Genomic DNA, 21,625 nt, shown 5'->3' with positions numbered 1-21,625 from the left:
TCCTGCAGCCCAGGCTCACAGAGTTCTTCCGTCAGCATCAACTCCCAATGTCCTATTGACCCTGCTATATCTGAGGATGGTGTCTGTCAGCGTCTTGAGGACAAAATGCAACACTTTTTAAATGAAGTCATTCCCAACATTGTCTGTAATGAGTTGTGCAACTTTTTTCAGGGCAGGAGAACTTCATCTGCATTCAACATGAGCTCAGGTGCCCATCAGGTATGCATGATTGAATTACTATAAATTTTTCCTTATAACTTTGTTAATGTCCTTCAGTTTATTACTAGTCTTTGTGTCATTCATTCAACCATTTACTTTGTTGCATTAGATTAGGTGGATTGCATATAATTTATTTCATTATGTTTTGTTTATAAATACTAACATTTTGGTTCTCTTTTGTAGGATGCTGAAGATGATCAGCGTAGAGGAGCTGATGGAGGCATGGAGGGAGGGGCAAATCGAGAAAATGAAGAGGATGATGCCCAAAATCTTGGCGATGATTGAATTTTTTTGTTTAATTTGTTTGAAAAAATTGTAACTAATTATAACTTCGCAATGACTGTATTTGGTTGTTAAAGTTTGCTTAACTTAACATTTGTGTTTAATTTGCATGTATTTTTTATGTGTACTATTTTTTTATAAGAGGGATATATGAATTGTACGATAAATTTTTTTTGAGTTTTAAAATATTTCAAAACAAAAACTTAAATTTTTTATTACAAATTAGCGACGGATATTATTCGTCGCTACTCCATCGCCAATTTGAAGCAGGCATCGATTTGCGACGGAATTTAAACCGTCGCTAATGTCTGTCGTTGCATTTCAACAGGAATTAGCGACGAATACTTATCCGTCGATAAATAGTAGCGACAAATTAAATTTCGTCGCATAACCAAATCGGTCTCCATTTAACGATGAATTCGCGACGTACATAATCCGTCGCTAAGTCGTCACAACATAGCGATAGATTGGCGATAGATAAATTCTGTCGCAGTTTAGCGACTAGGGTTATGCGACGGGTGATATACGTCGCTAGTCCGTTGCAAAATCCGTCGCAAAGTTGTGCAGCGACAGACTAGCGACGTATAGAATACATCGTCAATACACATTTTCCCTGTAGTGACATGATTTTTGGTTTGTTGAAAAGCTGAAATCTTTTAGTTTAATTTTTATTTTGGATAAGAATGCTATTTTAAAAGCAATAAAATAAAATTGAAACCAGCATAACCTTATAACATGCCAAAAACAATAGATTTTGGTATGCGTCTCATGACATAGAATGACAGAGAAACCATACTTAGACACGATAAGAACTACATCAACCAAACCCTGGTCATACTTGTTAAAATAATATTTTTGATCATTTTTACATTGAAAAATTCTGTGTCTTAATCAAAACTCGGGTTGGGCCCGGGTCTAGTATAAAATTTTACAAACTATACCCGGCTCTATGTATTAATCGGGCCTTCTTATTTATCACCATGCTTGGACCCTATAGGGTCTGGTATGGGTCAGGTCTGGGTAAACCCGATCCTTTAACACCCCTAAGCTCAATTGGTTTAGTTGGCTATGTAGGCAACTAAGATGTCAGAGTTTTCATTTTTACTATGGACCCTGTTTAACAAGCCAGCTGATGACTCGGCTTATCTGGCTCAGGCTCGTGTGAGCTCGAGCTCCACTCAGCTCACACAAGTCAGATGGCCCGAGCTTTGCCCGAACAACCCTTGTTCGGTTCTCGTCTACCAGCCCCTACTTGTAACGTCCTTTCATCTTGGTGGCATCTTTCACCTAGGCTAAAATGGCATTTGTTGTAACTAGGCAACCAACATAGAAATTACTGTGATTTCAGTCTTCATTTTTCCTCCAACCCTCGGATGATTCATTCTTCACTCTATTTATTTCATTTGGCAAAGTTAGACTAGATGACACAGGCTCTTTCTCACGTTATCGCTTTCAAATTCACGGCATCAGAAATCATTTGTTGCCTTGCCTGCCATCATTACATGTGCCACTGCTTTTTACCTAGCTCTGGTTAACATCCGCTTCTGTATGTTTTGCTGCACGGAGGGGGGGGGGACCCTCTTCAATCCCGATGAATTGACTTGTCCTAAGAGTTTTAAATGTACTCTGTTCGATCACTGGATCTGCCTTTGATGCCATTCATCCATGTGACCAACTTGGATAGTGTACTTTTCAGACGGGTCGTACAAAATTATTTTTTCCGAGCCATTCATGAACGGCATCTAAAGCACAAAAACAAAAAATGAATGACTGAAAAACAAGGGGAAACGGTGGGATTTGGGTTGCCATTCATTTCATGCATAAACGGCATCCAAGGCACGTCTGACGATAATGACCTGTTACGGTCTCCCTTTTAATTAATTAGAATCGCACAGTTGATGCATTTCATGATCTTAGAGCTCGACGACATCGATCGCATACGATCTTTCTTTCTTTTTATGTGTGAATATAATCTTACTCTTACTTTCTCATATAGCAGCTTTACAGTCGGCAAAGATGTCAGATCTGGAGAGGCCACTGGTTCGACCGAAGAGGAAGAAAGGCTTGGCGGACTTCCTGGTGCAATTCCGCTGGATCTTCGTCGTCTTCATCCTGCTCCCCGTCTCCTTCGCCGTCTCCTTCCTCCTCTACCTGGGAGACGCCCGATCCGGGTGCAAATCCTTCAAGCAACGCCAGAAGGGGCACGATGAGAAGGTGAAGAAGGTGGTGAGTCGGCTGAAAGAGAGGAATCCATCGAGAGACGGCCTCATCTGCACAGCAAGAAAGCCCTGGATGGCCGTCGGCATGCGAAACGTCGACTACAAGCGCGCTCGCCATTTCGAGGTCGACCTCTCTGCGTTCCGGAACATCCTTGACATAGACAGGGAAAAGATGATAGCGCGCGTCGAACCCCTGGTGAACATGGGCCAGATCACGCGCGCCACGGTCCCCATGAACCTCTCCCTCGCAGTGGTCCCGGAGCTCGACGACCTTACTGTTGGAGGGCTTATCAATGGCTTCGGCATTGAAGGAAGCTCACACATCTACGGCCTCTTCTCCGACGCCGTCGTCGCTTACGAAATAGTTCTAGCAGATGGGCGTGTGGTTAGAGCCACTAAAGACAACGAGTACTCTGATCTCTTTTTTGCAATCCCATGGTCGCAGGGAACACTGGGGCTTCTCGTTTCAGCTGAAATCAAGCTCATAGAGATCAAGGAATACATGAGGCTGACTTATAAGCCAGTGGTGGGGAGCTTAAAGGATCTTGCTCAGTCTTATATGGATTCTTTTGCACTAAAAGATGGAGATCAAGACAACCCTGGGAAGGTTCCTGATTTCGTCGAAGGGGTGATTTATTCGCCCACACAGGGCGTGTTCATGACGGGTAGATATGCTTCTAAAGAAGAAGCGAAAAGGAAAGGAAATGTAATAAATAGATGCGGGTGGTGGTTCAAGCCGTGGTTCTACCAGCATGCGCAGACGGCGGTTAAGAGAGGAGAGTTTGTGGAGTATATACCCACTAGGGACTACTATCACAGGCACACGAGGAGCTTGTTTTGGGAGGGGAAGCTCATTATTCCCTCTGGGGATCAATGGTGGTTCAGGTGGACTCTCGGGTGGATGATGCCGCCCAAGGTGTCCCTTCTAAAGGCGACGACGGCGGAGGCTATCAGGCATTACTACCATGACATGCATGTGATTCAGGATCTGCTGGTTCCTCTCCACAAAGTTGGCGATGCCCTCGAGTTTGTCCATCAAGAAATGGAGGTAATTGCTTGATTTCTAGATTTTGGGCTTTGAAATATCCTGATATATGTGATGAACGCACTTTAGATACTTATTAAATTCGGCAATAATGGTCCATGAGAGAACATGGATCCTATCATTTGAAATAGGATGGGTTCCATCGTGCATTTAATCCTAACCGTATCCAGTAGAACCATTTAGCCGTTGATTGGATGGCTAGGATTGGATGTACGATGGAACCCATCCTATTTCAAATGATGGGATCCGTATTTTCAATGAGATGAGGGCTCAGCCTTACCAATTGTAGGCACCCGGCCGTGGTTTATCAACTGACAAGGAACTAGTGATGTGCTGCACCACGTGAGCAGTCTCCATCTTTCCCGTATATCATGTCAGCTGTGGGGGGGCCAACAGTGGATGGTGGGTGCTCTAATGCAGTAGCGCATGTGATTTCACTTCATCTTTTTACACACATGGGAGGTGTCCCTTGTGGCAAGGTGGGGTACATAGTGTACTCACTTATGGAGCAAACAGATCCCATCATTTGAAACCCATCCTATTTCAAATGATGGGATCTGTGTTCACTTATGGGTAGCGTACACTCAAGAGTTTTATCAACAGGAGACCTGCCAATGTGTGGTTGGTGATAAACCGGTTTCACTCATCCCCATGTCATCCCTATCTTCATAACTCTCCTTGATATTTCATTGATGCAAGTTGTTTGGACCAAATGGAACTCTATGGACTCGTCTTCAGAATTTTTTGGTGATTCAAAAATCAACTTAAAAAAGTATGATCCAAAGGTTGATTCTTGTTAAGTCAACCAAAATCCATTTATATTTTCAGATCACTGGCAGAACACTTCTAAATGTTGTCCTTTTAAGAGCGGGGCAGTACACTGCCCCCCCCTTTTTTAATAGAGTGGCTCTCCTTTTGTTATAGGGGGAATCACTAGGGAGAGCAGATCAAGTGATATGGCTCATCCTGGTTCGACAGAACACTTATATAAGCCTTGTTCTGCCCCCGAACATTGGATTTGCTTAAGTAGAGGTGTGGTTGTTCTGTGCAGTCTGCACGCTCTAAGGATCAAGAGATTTCATAATCACGAGGCTGAACTTGGTACAGTCACATTGTACACTTTTAGTGTGCCGCACCTGAGCATCACACATCTTTGATATACAGCCTACGACCAGTGAGGCCCAACAACAGATGCGTCACATTCAGGTGCAGCGGCACACTAAAAGTGTAAAATGTGATTTACCTAATTTGGTTTTCATAATTCCATCTTTCTTTTAGATTCTCTTAATTATCTGATTGACCCTCTTTCTAATATTGTTTTTCGGTGTCGTTTCTTCCCCGTGATATCACAATATGTGTTTGAATTGAAGGATGTGCAGCTCCACTCAAGTTTATTTGGAACACAATGACCTACCTTTGGATACGAACATGCTTCGTGGGCTGAAAAACACATCTACTATAACACTCTATGTGAATTTAGAACACAACGACCTACCTTTGAGTATAATCAATGTTTCATAAACCCACACACAATCATAATAACGAATCTTAATACGGTCCAAAGAATTCTTAATCAACACGACTCAGATCACTTTGGTGATAACATGAATTGGTCAATCAAGATCTTTTACCGAAAATATATTCATATTATGGAGCATGCCCATGCACACATATTTTAATGCTTGTATATTCATGACAAAATATATTTTATATCAAAAAATACAAGTTCATGCTTCAACTTATATGCACAAACTAATTTTGATAATAAAAATGTCATGAATTTAGTTATAATTCATGCTTAATGTTTAAAACCATCATACATGACTTAACCAACATGAAACACATAAATTAATATGCATAAGTCATGCTTTCTATACAATAACACTTTATAATGCATGAAAAATAACTAAAACAAGCTTATATGGGTAAAACCCGGAGTCTTTAAACAAGAATCAATCTTATACAACCCCGAACGGGTCTGAAAACACTCTAAACCGGTCTGAAACGGCCTCAAACCGGTCATCTAAGGGTCCAAACCGGTTTTGAACTTTATAAACCGGTGTTAAGCATGAACAGAAGTTCATAAAAACCCTATAACCATATGCCAAAATCCTTGTATCTTCTAATATTTATGAAAACATGATCTTGGCATCTTAGAACCGATGAGAAACTAGAAGGAACCGGTAAAGAACGGTTCTGAACCGGTCTCAAAAGGGCCGAATCAGTTCCTGATCCGGTTCAGGCCAAATAGTGCCCGAACCCTAACTGAATCTGAATCTGATTCAGTGTAAACCGAGATCGGATCCGACCCAATATAAACTGGATCTGGGTCTGACCTAATACTAACTGAATCAGGGCCTCCTAATTAGATCCAGACCCGAATACCTTATGGGTCTGGACCATAACCTGATCCAAAAATAAATCTGGGTCTTCAAAATTAGACCCAGACCCAAATACTTGATGGGTCTGGATCATAACCTGATTCAAAATGTTTTGGATCTTGACCCGGTTAGAAAGGATCAGACCAGACCCGAAACCAAATGGGTCCAACTCCGATCCAACCGGGTCAAATCCTATCATCGATTCAGACCCAAAATGGATCCAGGTCTCTTTAGGAGATCAAATCCTAAGCTTGACCCAAAACGACAGTTCTGACCCAGACCCGAACCCGATACTAAATGGGTCTTAGTCCACAGGATCAGACTCAGACCCGATGCCTTATGGGTCTGGGTCCGGTCATGAGACAAAACCGCAAACTGGATCCAAGGTAGATTCGAATCCTACATATGAATCCGACCCCAAAATGGATCAGACCTAGACCCAAACACCGAATGGGTCCGGGTCCGATCCTGAGAACTCATAGTCAATGGATCCAGGCAAACCCGATCCACCCAAAAATTGGATTGGGTATGCCACCAGGTCAGAATACCTGATCTGGTCATCAGGCATTAACACAGAAACCCAAGGGTTTCTGTTTACACAACCCTGAGAAACCAAAATGGTTTCTCTCCTCCGAATGTCATGGCGACCCACGCCGCCCTGAAGAAAAAATCGGTGACCAACAATCGCCTGTCGGCAACTAAACGTCACCCCACAGTGACTCCCACAGACTGAGTTCACCGGCGATGAAGAAAATCCCTTCGACGAGGAAAAGAGGAGAAACCTGTTACCCGTTCGGCGACAACCCATGTCGCAACATAGCGACAGACACCGACGGTCGGCCGAAAGCAAACGACGACGACGACGACAACCAACGGTCGCCCCTTTCGGCATATCGCTCCACGACGATCAATCCAATTTCCTCAGCAAAAAAACACTGGCAAAAAAAAAAAAACAACCCAACGACTGAAGAAGCAGGGCAGAGAAAGGGGTTTTTTAAACCCCGAACGTCGGCGATCTCAACCGCATTCTAGCCCCGACGACAACTGCGGTGACCTCATCACAGGCCGATCACCCTGCAACCCGACAACGCAAGGGATCTCAAGCGACGATCCATGCGATTGAGGGACTTCACCGACGCAGTGATCGAATGGCCGCCTCTTCCGGTAATGGCTGAATCCACTGCAACCCCACGACTGAAGGAACAGAGAAAGGGAGTTTTAATCCCCAGATTTCATGCGTCGCTAGACGTACGTTGGCAATCCGGCAAACACCCCTCGATGATGTCATGAGGCAACCCTGATGCCGGCAAAACCCCCTGACGACCACAAGTAAAACCCTCAATTTGTTTTTTTTTTAATGAGGCTCACCGGGACTGCTACCGCCATCGGCATACAGGTGTTGGGAAAAGGCAGTCACCTATGGCCACTGTCACTATCATTTGGTAACCAACATCGACCCACGGCGACGGGCGGTCACCTCAGGGTGACTCTGTCGCCGATGAGGGTTGTTGACCCATGGCAACAGTCTGTCAGGAAAGATTATCGACATTATGGTGACAATTGTCATTTATTGACGACCAATGTTGACGGGCGGTCAGGAAACACTCTTGCCCCATGACGACAATTTCAGTCTGTTGCAGTCGCCTCACAACGACTGCAACAGACTACCGAAAAAATAGTCACCTTATGATGGCTATCGTTGTCAACCTGCGACTGAGGTCGCCCCACGGTTACAATCACAACAAATGCCAGCAGGCCCACACGCATAATTCACGCACAACAACATGCGTGAAAGTGGGATCATAACCCAATGTTGTCATTTCTGGCATCAACATACACAGAAAGCGTACTTGGAAGTGTATTTGTTGATGCTACAGAGTGTGCATGCGAGTGTTCGACGTTTTCTTCATCCAATTGATGCCCAGAATGAGTCCAGGCCTTAGGTCGACGGTGAGTAGGACCCTATACCACGTCATCTTTATGTGGAATTTGGGTAGACTTGCAGCGAAACTCTCATCATTTTCGTAGCAGCCAACCCCCTTATATAGTGGGGAAGGAGGCAGTTAGGTACGTAACTGCCACCCACTATCTCCCCATTATGTGGTCCACTAATGTGGCCCACTAAAGGTGTCAAACTGGGTCACTCAAATGGGTTGGACTCAGATCCGTTATGTCCAACACTCGGATCCAAATTTAATACTTTATTTTATAATATGAATAATTATAGTAAGACCTAGATGGGTATTGGGATATGGTTCATATTTACACATTCGGATCAATTTTTTATTTAAACTGAATTCAGATCAATGTTTTATAACATTTAGTTTGATCCATTTGTACATTTCACATATGCAGACCTTCATTTCAGTCATCTTTTACTAGATATAGTATCACCATATAAGATTTGGATCTCACCTCATCAGACCATAGTAAGATTTGGATTCACTGCATAAAATTCAGAATTGGATTCAGATCAAGAAGGATCTAGCCCATATCCAATCAGTTTGCAGCCCTAGTGTTGTTGCAAAGACTTAAGTACCCTTTCTTGCTATTCTTTTCATAAAGTGATGGTTTGAGAAAATGATAGAAATGCCTTTCATTCAAAAAAGAAAAAACAAACAGTTCAAAAAAAGGACAAACATGTCCTCCATCCAGAAAGTTGAGGATGATGTTGACTATTCAAAGTCTTCTTCTTCTTTCTTCGCAAAACATTGTAAAACCCTCTTTCTCTAGAGAAGAAATCAAGAGAGGCAAAGAGTTCTCCCTGGAGAAGGCCATGAACATCAACCCTCTCACTCTCTCTCCCTTTTCTCTCTACTTCTGTGCACATCCAACAGATGATCCTACATTGCTCCATCAAACACCGACTGACCTGCACACTGACTGTACCATCGTTCAACTTGAAGAGTTTATATGTATAAGAGAATACAAAGATGTCTCTCGGATTCATTGGAACCTGTTATTTCTTTTTCAATGTGCAGTTGGCTCTTATCATTTTCAGTTGCTTTTTAGATTGTACTTTCAATGCTAGTGTATTTTAAATCCATTGATTTGTATCTAATCGGAGCTCATTTCGATCTCAATTTTTGACTGAAACTTCATGCATATGTCTTTATTCTCTCCACAAAAAAACAGATCAATCTGAGTTTGTTTGACCCACTTTAAAAATCGAGGTTCAAAACCTGTTATTTTGCACCGTCAGGATTTTAGCAGAATCAGGACCAACTTGCGGAGTTGTTTTCTAAATTGAAGTTAGTTTGTCCATACCAAATTTCTGCGATTTCTTTGGTGTTTTCATACCAGTTTTGGGTTAAAAACCACAACCCTGTCACCTTGTGTCATTTTAATGGCTCAGATTTTGATCCATTTTGTCAGAATTTTATTTCCCTAATGAGAGATCATTTTTCAATTTCGTAAAACGGGTTCTCTTCGCTTATGTGTCTAGTTCATTTCTGTAAATTTTCAGAAATTTTCATGATCAATTGCTATTTTATTTTGATTTAATACCAGAACCCTGTATCCAAATTTTGTAAATGTTCTGATTTTGGCCCCCATATCATGACGGTTGTAGCCCTCCTTCAACAAATCGCTAATTGATTGACAATATTCTTCAGCAAATCATTGTTATAATTTTTTTGGGTCTCTAATGTGTCCCTACTACGATTTGTAGTGTTTTTGGGTCTCCAACTACCCCTACAATGATTTATAGTGTTGTCTGGTCTTTTAACAACGATTTGTAGTATTTTCGGGTCTCCAACGACCTCTACAACGATTTATAGTGTTGTCCGGTTTTTTAACTACAATTTGTAGTATTTATGCTTAGATTAGAATGAATGAGCATGTAGTTTAATTTTTCATTTTTCATAATCAATATGTTGCATTTTTATTTTCATTTTCAATAAAACTATGGTGAAACACGAATGGCACAAGCACCATTCTAATAAAAGGTGATTAAATCCTAAGTTGACGATACCAAATTTTATAGAGACATAGTTTTGTGTTATATGCGCTTAACCAATCCTAGTAACAAAGGCACGTAATGTTCGCTCTGAACAAAGTTGTGGTTTTATATAAGACCAAAAAATATTTCTACAATAAAACTCACACGCTACGTGCTACCGTGATTTGAACTACCAGGTCCCATCGCATTGATTAGTTTTGAGAATAGTTGTCTGACATGCCATTGTTCAAATTCATTAATGCGGAGGGTATTTTATGTGAGATTTGCTCTTTGTTTATTAAAACTGTCGTATTAGTTTGAAAACTGACGGAGGGTGATAAGACGTTTCTTTAATATTTGAATGACACATCGCACATGTTAAGGATGTGTTCCATTTTGCTTCGCGAATAAGGAACTGACAAACCAACAATTCCTGCAAAAGCGACTTGTTATTAAATCGAGTGTATAGGCGCTTCGACGCGGTTGTTGTATCCATGTAGACTTTTTCCATATGTATGCAATATCATAATTAAAGTAAATAGTCGTTTGAAATTAAAAAAATTTTCAAATTCTTACACAACATTTCATGGTAGTAGTAGTGAAGCTGACGTTAGACCACCATTTCTGAACAGCAAACTCGTCTTATCGCTGTGTACTATTTGTAATTACGAAAAAGACATTTTTGTCTCTTGTTCACCGCATTCATCTCAAGTCTCTTCTGCGATTTTCATTCTGTGCGTGTCAACAATAAGGCGATGTTTACACATCAAACATTTCATAACGATGTTGACTATTATCATTTCGAACATTACAAGCTTCGTTCATTGCACACATCACTATCTAATTCGGTGACTGTCAATCATGCATGTTGGGCACCGTTGGTCGTTGCCTTTTACATCCTCGTGGCGGCTTTGCTAGTTTCGCCTCCGCAATTAGGAAGGACGTCAATATTTGGTAGAGTTCTTCACAGAATCCAGGTATATCAACCTGCAAAAATAAATTGTAATGTGAAACCAATAGACATGCATTTAATCACTAATAACATAGGACAAGAAATGGCATACAATGTCGAAACAGGGTTCTGCACCATTGTATATCGCTTCAATGTACTTCATTACAAATACGCCGCAATCAACGCCATTATCTTGTAATGGAGCATGGTATGCCGTGCGATAGATCCACTCGCTAACATCGACTCCCAAAATGGCTTTGACGAAACCGATCCGAGAATAATGCGACCCAAAGTAAATTCATGACCCCAGTACAGGACACGATACTCATATAGATGAAATCTTACGAGATGAGAAATGTTTAGCCGTAAACCACTGTCAACTTCCAAAGAATTGTAACACCAAAGTTGTTTTTCGTGTAAATCCATCACGTATAAGACCCAATGCTTTTCTGATTGTCAGAGTGTAGGAATCAATATCTGCAAATGGATCGAAAAAATGTTATTAGCACTGTCATGCTGTAACCTTGCATTCTAGGTTTATTTGCTTACCTTTTCACTTGACAAAAGGTCTCTGCAATGATTACCGTTAACCCAATAAGGTAGGCCGTCTTTAAATCCACTGGAGTATGGCAAACGACGTAAGATCGTCTGCATACCGAAACATTGCTAACAACAACGTTAACATACGAATCAATCAGACTTAATCAATAACCAAAAGCAACGAAAAATACAACCGATATACCATGAAGTACGGGCTGACGATGCTTACAGTCTGGCTTGGTGCGTTGCTTTTAATATAACTGACGAAATCAGATATAGTCTGCTTGAAGAAAATATGGTGTTGTTAACGCACGTACGCATGGCTTACGTATATAGACAACTCCTACTAGTTTCATACGAACAAAATTACTGATCATGTTGCATTCTGAGAATTCATTGCGCATTCGTTTGATGTCGTCCATGAGTGATTGACTAAGTTTTCGCCCAGCTTCGTCGGTGGATGTTCTACTGAAATGAATAAGGACATTGCAATGAACGATATGAAAATTATATTACATAGTACACAACACAAATCGCAAATAACGGGTTCAAAGAGACGAATTTTGTTGAAAATAGAGACGATGTGAAGACAATATACGCATGATTCGCCATTGTTGGTTGTGTAGCTGTCTTTGTCTGCCTCACCGACCACAATTTTCTAGGTTCGGGGGGGGGGGGTCCAGGTTTATGAAGGAACCGTGAGTTTGATTGTTGCTGGTTCACGAAGTAGAAGATAATCACACCGTCGAGTACTTGTGCGACTATTTATGACCCAAAAGATCTACTGCTCAACCAACATGATCAATGAATAATGTACGACAAATCCAAAATTTATGGCAATCAGGTAGAATTGCGTAATTCGACTACATATTCGCTGCATAGCGAGTAACACAAATTACGGAAAGCGATTTGTGCTGTAATACTCGGCCTTTGTAAACTGTTAGTCAACACCGAATTGCGGTGTTAAACGATACTAGTATAAAGCGATAATGAACGTTTGTTCGATTTCTCGCAATCGCTTGGAGCTGCGTAAGTAGACTTCGTAATCGCTGCATAGCCAGTTGTAAATATCGCGGGAAAGCGATTGTGCTGTCAGCTGGACAAGAATCTCGTGTGGGCTATTAGTTTAGTTGTCATGCCTCTTTGAATGACCCGATTTTAACATCGTCGAATTTGTTACGAGTTTATAGAGATTTGTCATCGACAACTTGCGGTCTGTGCTTGTATTTTTGCTTTAATCGATAAATAGTGATTTCTGGTTTCTGCTGGAAGTTGATTGATGACATCACTTAATGGCGATTATTTAAAACGATTTGGGGGTATTGTTCGACTGTCACTCTAAGCGGGCTGTGAAGGGTTGTTCAAGTAAGTTTTTTTTGGGCATTGATCAAGGTTGCGTTTCATTTTATGATCTAAGTAAGATTTTATTTACGTGGTGTTAGCTTACGTCTTTTCCCATGCCGCCCTTTTTCGGAAAAAAAAACCTGCTAATTAAATGATTTCGTTTTAAATAATTAAAAATCGTCGTTTCGTCTACCGCCCTTTATCAAAGACAAGCGCAACTTAAATGATTGGGTTTTAAATAATTAAAAAACCGTCATTTCGACTACATATTATAACAATGGTTGAATGGGAGATTGACCCGACCCGAACAAACCCGTTTTCCAGGAATGAATAATCTTTGACGATTACTCAATTGATTATCAAACATGGATACAACGATATATTCATGCCAAATATCGTAGCCGTTGTTGGTTTTTAACAACGTTCATTGTCGCTTTATACTAGTATCATTTAACACCGCAAATCCTTCTTGACTTACAACGATTACAAATGGACAAGCCATTGCCGTTTGTGTAAGAATTAGAAAATTTCTTGAATTTTAAACGATGTTTCCTTCAATTATGATCTTGCAGACATATGAAAAAAGTATAGACGGATACGACAACTGCGTTGAAGCCGCCTATATACTCGATTCAAGAACAAGTCGTTTATGCAGGAATTGTCGATTTCTCGGTTCCTTATTCGCGAAGCAAAGTGGAACTGTGTGTTGTGTCATTCAAATATTAATGAAATGTCCTATCACCCTTCGTCAGTTTTCAAGTATATACGTCAGTTTCATTAAACCAAAAGCAAAACTTAAATAAAAATGCACTCCGCATTAATGAAATTGAACAATGTGGGCTATTCTCAATAGTAATCAATGCGATTGGACCGAATTTTTGGGTCTCAAAGAAATCCACAAGTACATCCACACGCGTCCTAAGAAATCGCCTTAGGTGTACATTATCGTAGGTTCAGCAATACAGCGATTTTTGAGAACAAACCTTTCTTATTCATAAGTTCACGAAATGCGATTTTTAGAAATATTGCGCAACCGCACCAAAATATCTTTCGTCGTAGAAACAACACAAAAGTATCTTTGGCCGTACAATAATTTTCATTACTGAAGAACAACTTTACCAACATTGGTTATGCGTATACAACACAAAACTTTTTCTGAATACGATTTACTTTTCGTAGAACACCCGTCACCGGAACGAGATGAATACCCGTCACCAGAACGACAGCTCCGCTGAGACCTCCTCGCTAGGGAGAGGAAGAGGACGTGGTGGAGCTCCTGCTGGCCACCCTCAGCGCGACTGCACCGATTGGGTTGCTGTCGAGGAGGAGGGCGAGAATGGTGATGGCGGAGCTCGTTAGGTTGTACAGACATAGCAATCGATAAGTTTCACTTTACATATTTTGTCTGTCAATTTTCTGCATATTTCGTAGCGTATTTTCGACATATGTTCCTGCAACAAAACATGTAATGTGAAACCAATATATAATAGGAATACCCAATAACATTGGATACAAAGCTCATACAGCGTGGAAACAGGGTTCTTCTCCATTGTATATTGCTTCAATATGCTTCATTACGAATATGCCACAATCGACCACATTACTTTGTAAAGGAGCATCGTCAGTACATAGCAACATCCACTCGGCAATGTTGACACCCATAAGCCCGTTAAGGAATCCCGCTTGTGATAAAAGGATAATATATTACAGTCTGGTCCACCTCGAATAGCTATGATTCACCTATGGGCACAAGCTTACCAAATGTATAGTGTCGCGTTCTACGCCACTGTGGCAGTCCAATGAGTTGTAGCACCATAGTTGTTTTTCCAGAAAAATCATCTCATATAGAACCCGATGGTCGGGATTTTGCCAGAGTGTAGGAAGTAAAATCTGCGAATCGATAAAATAATTTTTCATTCCAGAGACATATCGTGATGGGGATGTTACGACTAAACCTTAGAGAAGAGGTTTGTTCACTTACTTTTCCAAATTTCGAAATGTCTAGGCACTCATCATCGCTATTCCAACAAGGTAGTGCATCTGTGAATCCAATGCCGTAGCTTTCGCCGGACGTACATCTGTTGCACGAAATAGTAAGGTTTAACCACCAAGAAACGTGAGTACGTCATAAAAGCAAACAAAACAACAACGGACCAGACATACCATGAAATAAGGGCTGATGATGTGTACTGTATTGCTCGTTGGGTTGCTCTAGATGTAATTGATAAAATCACACACTGTCTGGTTGCACAATTTTACGAACTTCAAAACATACAAACCGGAACTACCTAGAAATTGATAGTGGTTAAATACTTACAAAATTACTGATAGTGTTCCTAACTACAAATTCATCTTGCATCTGCTCGATGTCATCTACGAACTCGTGAGGGCGTTGCCGCCCACCCTTGCCTGTGGATGTTGAACTGAGTGCACCATGAGCGTGGTATTCAAGATTAGACATTGAAATTATTGTCTATAGTAAACAACACTAGTCCAAATACGACATGAAAAAGCAAATGTTGACTAAACCGCTCAGGCGTTTCAAAAAATATACATCTTAAGCGCTAGTGCTGGTACTGTGGATGTGGTTGTCTTCTTCTTCGGTGACATGCCTGGCCGTTTTGCTCCCATCGTCCTCTCCGTTGGCGCCGTGCCTGGTCGTTTTGCTCCCATCATCCTCTTCGTTGCCGTCGTGCCCGGTCGTAGTGCTCCCATCGTCTTTGGCGCCATGCTGGGTCGTATTGCTCTCATCGTCCTCTTCTTGGCCGGTATGGCTGGTCGTACTGCTCCGATTGTCCCCTTCTTCGGCGCCATGCCTGGAAGGAGATATCGATGACACATTTGCAATGCAGATACAGAAACGTCGTCCTCAGTCAAATACAAAGGTAAAGTCCTTTAACGTGCCGCCCTTTTTCGAAAACAGCCCGCTAATTAAATGAATGTGTTTTAAATAAATAAAAATACGTCTTTTCGCATCACGCCAAATTAAATTGTCTGACCGCCAAATTAAATGATTGCGTTCGAAGTATTTAAAAATACGTCTTTCCACAAGCCGCCCTTTGCGTTTTAAATATTTAAAAATACATCGTTTCACATGCTAGTCTTTTTCGGAAACACCCCACAAATTAAATGATTGACTTTTAAATAATTAAAAACTCGTCGTTTGTCAGTCGCATTATAACAATCTTTCAGTGGGAGATTGACACGACCCAAACAAACCCGTTTTCCAGGTATGAATAATCTTTCACGATTATTCTATTGATTATCGTATATGGATACATCGATATATTCATGCAACATACTTTCCTTATCGCTTTTTTAACAACAAACGTTCATTATCGCGGTTTGAATTGAAAGTATCCCTGCCAGATGAACAATTGCTGACCGGGAACCGTATCGTACATATTTTGGAGCATCAACTCGCTATTGACTGTTATCATTTACGCCGTCAGAACTCGCTAAATTATTGTTCACGACTTACTTCGCCAATCCTTTTTGCGATATTCTTTCGAGACAGAGACAAATACAATGATTGCTAAACAGAAATGCTATATCTTAGCGATGCCAAATAGGTTAGGCAATGCCACGATTTCTGAACAAACATCTATTTTTTATTAAAGTTTATTTATTACCGATAGCCACAGACGAAATGATGTAATAATAAAGAATTAAACAATAAAAGAATGTCACATTACTACAACTCATTATACGATTACAACAAAAACCTAGCATGATAAAAATAAAAATCTAGGATTTATTCCGAGGCACTTGATGAATCAGATGAAATATCATAGACTTGTCTCTCACTTTTTATTGGTAGACTGTCTATCCTGCGTGACCTCTTGGTTGAGCTCATCTTATTAAGAAAACTGGTCATCATCTCTACCACTGAGTTTAATTGAATCCCCATAGTGCTTACTTCTGTCCTTAATTTCTTATTCTCCCTCTCCATAAGTTCGAACATTGCGGCAGAGACAATGTTCTCTTTTGGAGCAAGTGTTCGCTCTTCCTCGCGCTTTATTACTGAGAGACTAGTCGTAGTAACCGGAGAGAGACGACGTTTTGGTTGTAGAGGCTGGGCTGCAACATGAGAAGGGGCAGTTGGGAGGCATGGGTTCACAATTTTCTCAATACCTTTCGAAATAGAAGGGATCAAATTGTCGTCCTTCATGATCATACGATATGGCAGGCAAACTACCTGAGTTCTAATTTAATAATTCGTCCCTGTAGCGATCACGCCAATTCACGTTTCTGCCCCCACCACTATTCATCTTCCTTCTCACTTCCAAATGCTTATTTGGGATAGACTACCCCAAGCCAGATTGTAGGAGAACTCGTCTACCTTGCTGCAACTCGGATTCAAAATTACAGAATAGCCACAAATCGCGGTCAGACAATCTAGCAGCCTCCGCAACAACGTCTTCATCATCGTCCTCCCCATCTCCATAAGGTCTCCACAAAACCTGTACATTGGTAATTCTTTTTAATAATGAATGATAAATATATTATAATTTATTTATGCATGATATGGCAACAACGATATGTACTACGAAAGACAATCCTACAACGATAGATACTTAAGAATTACAACGATTTATAATACTCAGTGGTAAATGCTGACGCGATTGTAAACAATTTTAGAATGTTTACCTCGTTTAGTTGCAGCCCATCTAAAATGGACTTAGCATTATAAACTGTGACGTTTATTCTAGCCCAGCGACCGATCTTTGGAAAACCACAAATCGGAGGGCCACAACGTGGACGCAATGGGATAATATGTTCCAACGCACAGGCCTAACAAAAATAATATTATTAGTAACACCACAACCTGCAATGAGATTTGTCTACAATTACTAAGTATGTAATCAACAAATACCTGAACAAATGGCCAAAATCCCCCAACTGTTTTTGTACCATTACTTGCACGGTGGAGTTGACTGTACAAGTGTGCGAGCATAGCGGCACCCCAGGCATAGTTGTCAACTTCGTCTAAGTCTGCCAGGTACTGCAGCCACATGAAACTTATTCTCGAACCAGAACAATCGGAAAATAATGTAAGACCAAAAAAATATAGAAGGAAGTCGCGCAACTCTTGGTCAGCTATTTCAGATGCACAAGTAGCAGAGTGACCTTCCCATTTATTACGAAAAAATGATACTTTCATTGATGTGGAATTGATTCCACCAGAAATACATTGACTCTATTCGGCCATCGACATTCCTAACAGGGTCGTGCATTTTTCCCTTGCGTTATAGTTTGAATGCCGTAATAGGACAACACTGCCATCGCACTTAAGGCCAGTGATCCTCGCCACATCTTCTAGAGTCATGGTGATCTCAAAAGAATCAAACTGGAATGCGTTCGTCTTATCATTCCACTTATTTACCAGGTGGGTCATGGTATTCCAGCAAGTTTCAAAATATTGTTGATTCAAAAGGCCACCAAAGTGCATATTTCGTAATCGGTCTTTCTGATATGCACTCAGTTGACCATACCACGATAGAACTACAGGCCATTGACACCGACCTTCGAGCTTTTCACCTGGTGCTCTACTTCTCCTGTGAACTCCCTGTAACACAAAATAACATATTATTCCTACCAATTGTAAATTAGTTCCATTTGTACTTATAAATACTATTTTACTAACCGTTATAAATAATATTGGTTGCAGACAGACTATCACAGTAATCGCTATACATATTAATACCTAACACAGTAATCGCTATACCAAAATCGATAAACATATTATTAAATTTTCACAGACAGAACAAATATATTTACCTTGGTCGCTATTTTCTCCTATTCTCCCTCCAACTTGGGACTTTCTGGTGGGTCCACTGCATCCAATTGCCTTTCAATCTCCATCCCTACCGGCTCCACCATCGCATGCCTTTCTCTCGCCTTCCTTTTCTCGCCCTCCTTCTCCATCCTTTCTCTATTCTTCCTTTTCTCATCCTCCTTCTCCTTCATTTCTCTCTCTCGTTTCTCCTCCTCCTTCTGCTTCCTTTCTCTATCCCGTTTCTCCTCCTCCTTTTCCTTCCTTTCTCTCTCCCTTTTCTCCTCCTCCTTCTGCTTCCTTTCTCTCTCCCTATTCTCCTCCTCCTTCTTCTGCTTTCTTTCTCTCTCCCTATTCTCCTCCTCCTTCTGCTTCCTTTCTCTCTCCCTTTTCTCCTCCTGCATCCTTTCTCTCTCCTTTTTCGCCTCCTCCTCCTTCTCTTTCCTTTCTCTCTCTCTCTATTATCCTCCTTCTTCTTCTGCTTCCTTTCTCTCTCCCTTTTTCTTCTCCTGCATCATTTCTTTCTCTTTTTTTCGCCTCCTCCTCCTTCTCCTTCCTTTCTCTCTCCTTTTTCTCCTCATCCTTCTGCTTCCTTTCTCTCTCCCTTTTCGCCTCTTCCTCCTACTTCTTCATTTCCCTTTCCTGCACTTCCTCCTCCTGTTTCTTTCTTTCCCTTTCCTTTTCTTCCTCCTCCTTCTCCTTTCGTTGCCTTTCCTTCTTTTTCTCATTCTCCTTCTCCTGCCTTTGCATTTCCTTAGCTTCCTCAAACTCCTTCTCCCTCCTTCGCCTTTCCTTTTCTTCCTCATACTCAGGAATATTCTGTTTCTTCTCTTCCTCCTCCTTATTCATTTGCCTTCGTCTCTCCTCCGCCTCCTTCAGTAGCCTTGCCTTGTTTCACATTACACTACGCTCCAAGTCTCTCCTCTTACATTCTGCCTTAGTGTTCTCCACTAAATAGCTAAAATATCTTTTTCACTCCTCCACATTCTTCTTCATCATTTCCATCTGCTATGTGTTAATCCTCCGCCTTCTATTTATATTCTCATCAATATTTCTTGCCTTTGCCTTCTCTTCGTCATCCTTGTTATGCATCTTCCGTTCTTCAGAGTTCTTCCTTTGGTCCGCAACCTCGATATCTGATGAATAATCCTCCGCATAATACGATTCTAAGGCATTTTCTCTGTCTTCATCGTTCTCAATCTTAAGTATATTTTGGTATCTTTCAAAAACCTTAGATAGATGAGACTGGCGGATCACTTCTCTAATAGACAACTCATAGAACGACGGGGTATCTCTAATCTGATGAGGCGCAGACATTGCTAACCTGCACAAAACATTACACGATCACCATGATTAGAAATCGTCGGAATATTTGGGTTCATAAGTACAAATCGTTGTATAAGAAGCAATCTTCAGATTGAAGAAAGAAACCTTACACGAAACTCACCGAAACGATGAGAATTTGGATATTTCAACTATAGAATAAGCAACGGTAACAACTAATACGCAACAGAAGGTGGTTATTATGTTGTGACTGCACGTAAGACGGAAACCGATGCTCTGGAACAAAGGAAAGGATGCTCCAGCGACAACAGATGAAAGCAGAGTATGCTCCGGTAAAGTTTTCTGCTTAGAGCGAGAATGGATTGTTTTGAACTATTTAAATCCTACAACATAAGGCTTGCTATATACGCAAACTTTGCAGAACGTTTTGGCGCGATAACGATGGAGGGCAGTTTTGTCCTTTTCACGAACCGACGATTCAGTTTTCTAGAATGAGGGCATTTATGTCCGTTCGAGGAAGATGAAGCGAATGGCGGTAAAGGGTACTTAAGTCTTTGCTGCGGCACCAAATTACGATGCAATATGATGCGGACACACATGGAGATACATGCCGGTGTGCATCTTATACGTGGCGCTATTTGGAACCCCCTCGGGGGGGGGGGGGGGAGGAACATATAACCTGCCTCGGTTTTATTCAATCTCCAACGACATATTTCCCTTGGGGAGCACAAGACTGTGGTCCATGCACATCCCTATCAACTGAGATGTGCGGTGGAGATTGAATATAACCGAGGGAACGGTTATACCTGCCATACTCCGAGAATTTGCAGATTGTTCACTTGTTTGTGTTGGTTTATTCGATGATCAATGGTAACTACAAATCATGTGAAACGAATGCAATCCTTGACTTGCTAAATACTTTAGGTAATGCCGTCTGCCCTTATCGTCAAAATCAATGTTGTGAGAATCGTCTCCGACCCTGAATCGATTCCCGGACAGGTCACTTTATTAACGATTTTCTGCCGATAGGATAATAATTGGCCGGATTTGACAACATTGGTCTAAACAAGATTTCTTGTTTCTTTTGGTTATTGGTTCAGGTGTATCCAATCTGGCTGTGCCCACACAGGCTGTTCAAGCTACCAGTGAAGACGATGATCTATCCAGAGCACGGTTTCGAGCACGCTCGCAGGCAAGGCGACACCCATTACGCTCAGATGTACACGGACATTGGTGTCTATTACGCGCCGGGACCCGTTCTACGCGGCGAACAATTCGACGGAGCAGAGGCCGTGCGGCGCTTGGAGCTATGGCTGATTGAGAACCACGGCTACCAGCCACAGTACACCATTTCTGAGCTGAGCGAGAAGAACTTCTGGCGCATGTTCGACGCTGCGCTGTACGAGAAGTGCAGGAGGAACTATGGAGCTGTAGGCAACTTCATGAGCGTCTACTATAAGTCGAAGAAGGGGAGGAAGACGGAGAAGGAGGTGCAAGAGGCGGAGCAGCAGCATCTCGAGGCCCCGTACGCCGAGGCTGATCAGCCGGACGGCTGATCGTACGCATCTTTATTTCCGTTCAGTTTTCATCTGTTTCGAGTGTCAAGACTTTGAAACTCATCTGCTTCTCATGCAAGAAGAATT

At 41.5% G+C, this 21,625-nt stretch overlaps 1 protein-coding gene across 1 annotated transcript; it reads left to right on the top strand.

Moving 5' to 3' along the window:
* The first annotated feature begins 2,517 nt into the window (after nucleotides 1-2,517).
* LOC149842373 (delta(24)-sterol reductase-like) lies at nucleotides 2,518-21,538 on the top strand. The gene is made up of 2 exons (XM_090000648.1): nucleotides 2,518-3,768; nucleotides 21,083-21,538. Exons 1-2 carry the CDS (start codon nucleotides 2,518-2,520, stop codon nucleotides 21,536-21,538), a joined length of 1,707 nt encoding a protein of 568 aa, XP_089856774.1.
* Nucleotides 21,539-21,625: the final 87 nt, after the last annotated feature.

This window comes from Nuphar pumila, chromosome 3 (genome assembly GCF_984573655.1).
Source record: "Nuphar pumila chromosome 3, dmNupPumi1.hap1.1, whole genome shotgun sequence".
Classification (NCBI taxonomy): Eukaryota; Viridiplantae; Streptophyta; class Magnoliopsida; order Nymphaeales; family Nymphaeaceae; genus Nuphar; species Nuphar pumila.
This window is presented reverse-complemented; position numbering and strand designations above follow the sequence as displayed.

Excerpts from the sequence above, each read along its gene's own strand:
- LOC149842373 (XM_090000648.1), top strand. The coding sequence starts at position 2,518 with ATGTCAGATCTGGAGAGGCCACTGGTTCGACCGAAGAGGAAGAAAGGC. Across the intron at positions 3,769-21,082 it reads TTGTCCATCAAGAAATGGAG|GTGTATCCAATCTGGCTGTG; the intron begins GTAATTGCTTGA and ends TTATTGGTTCAG.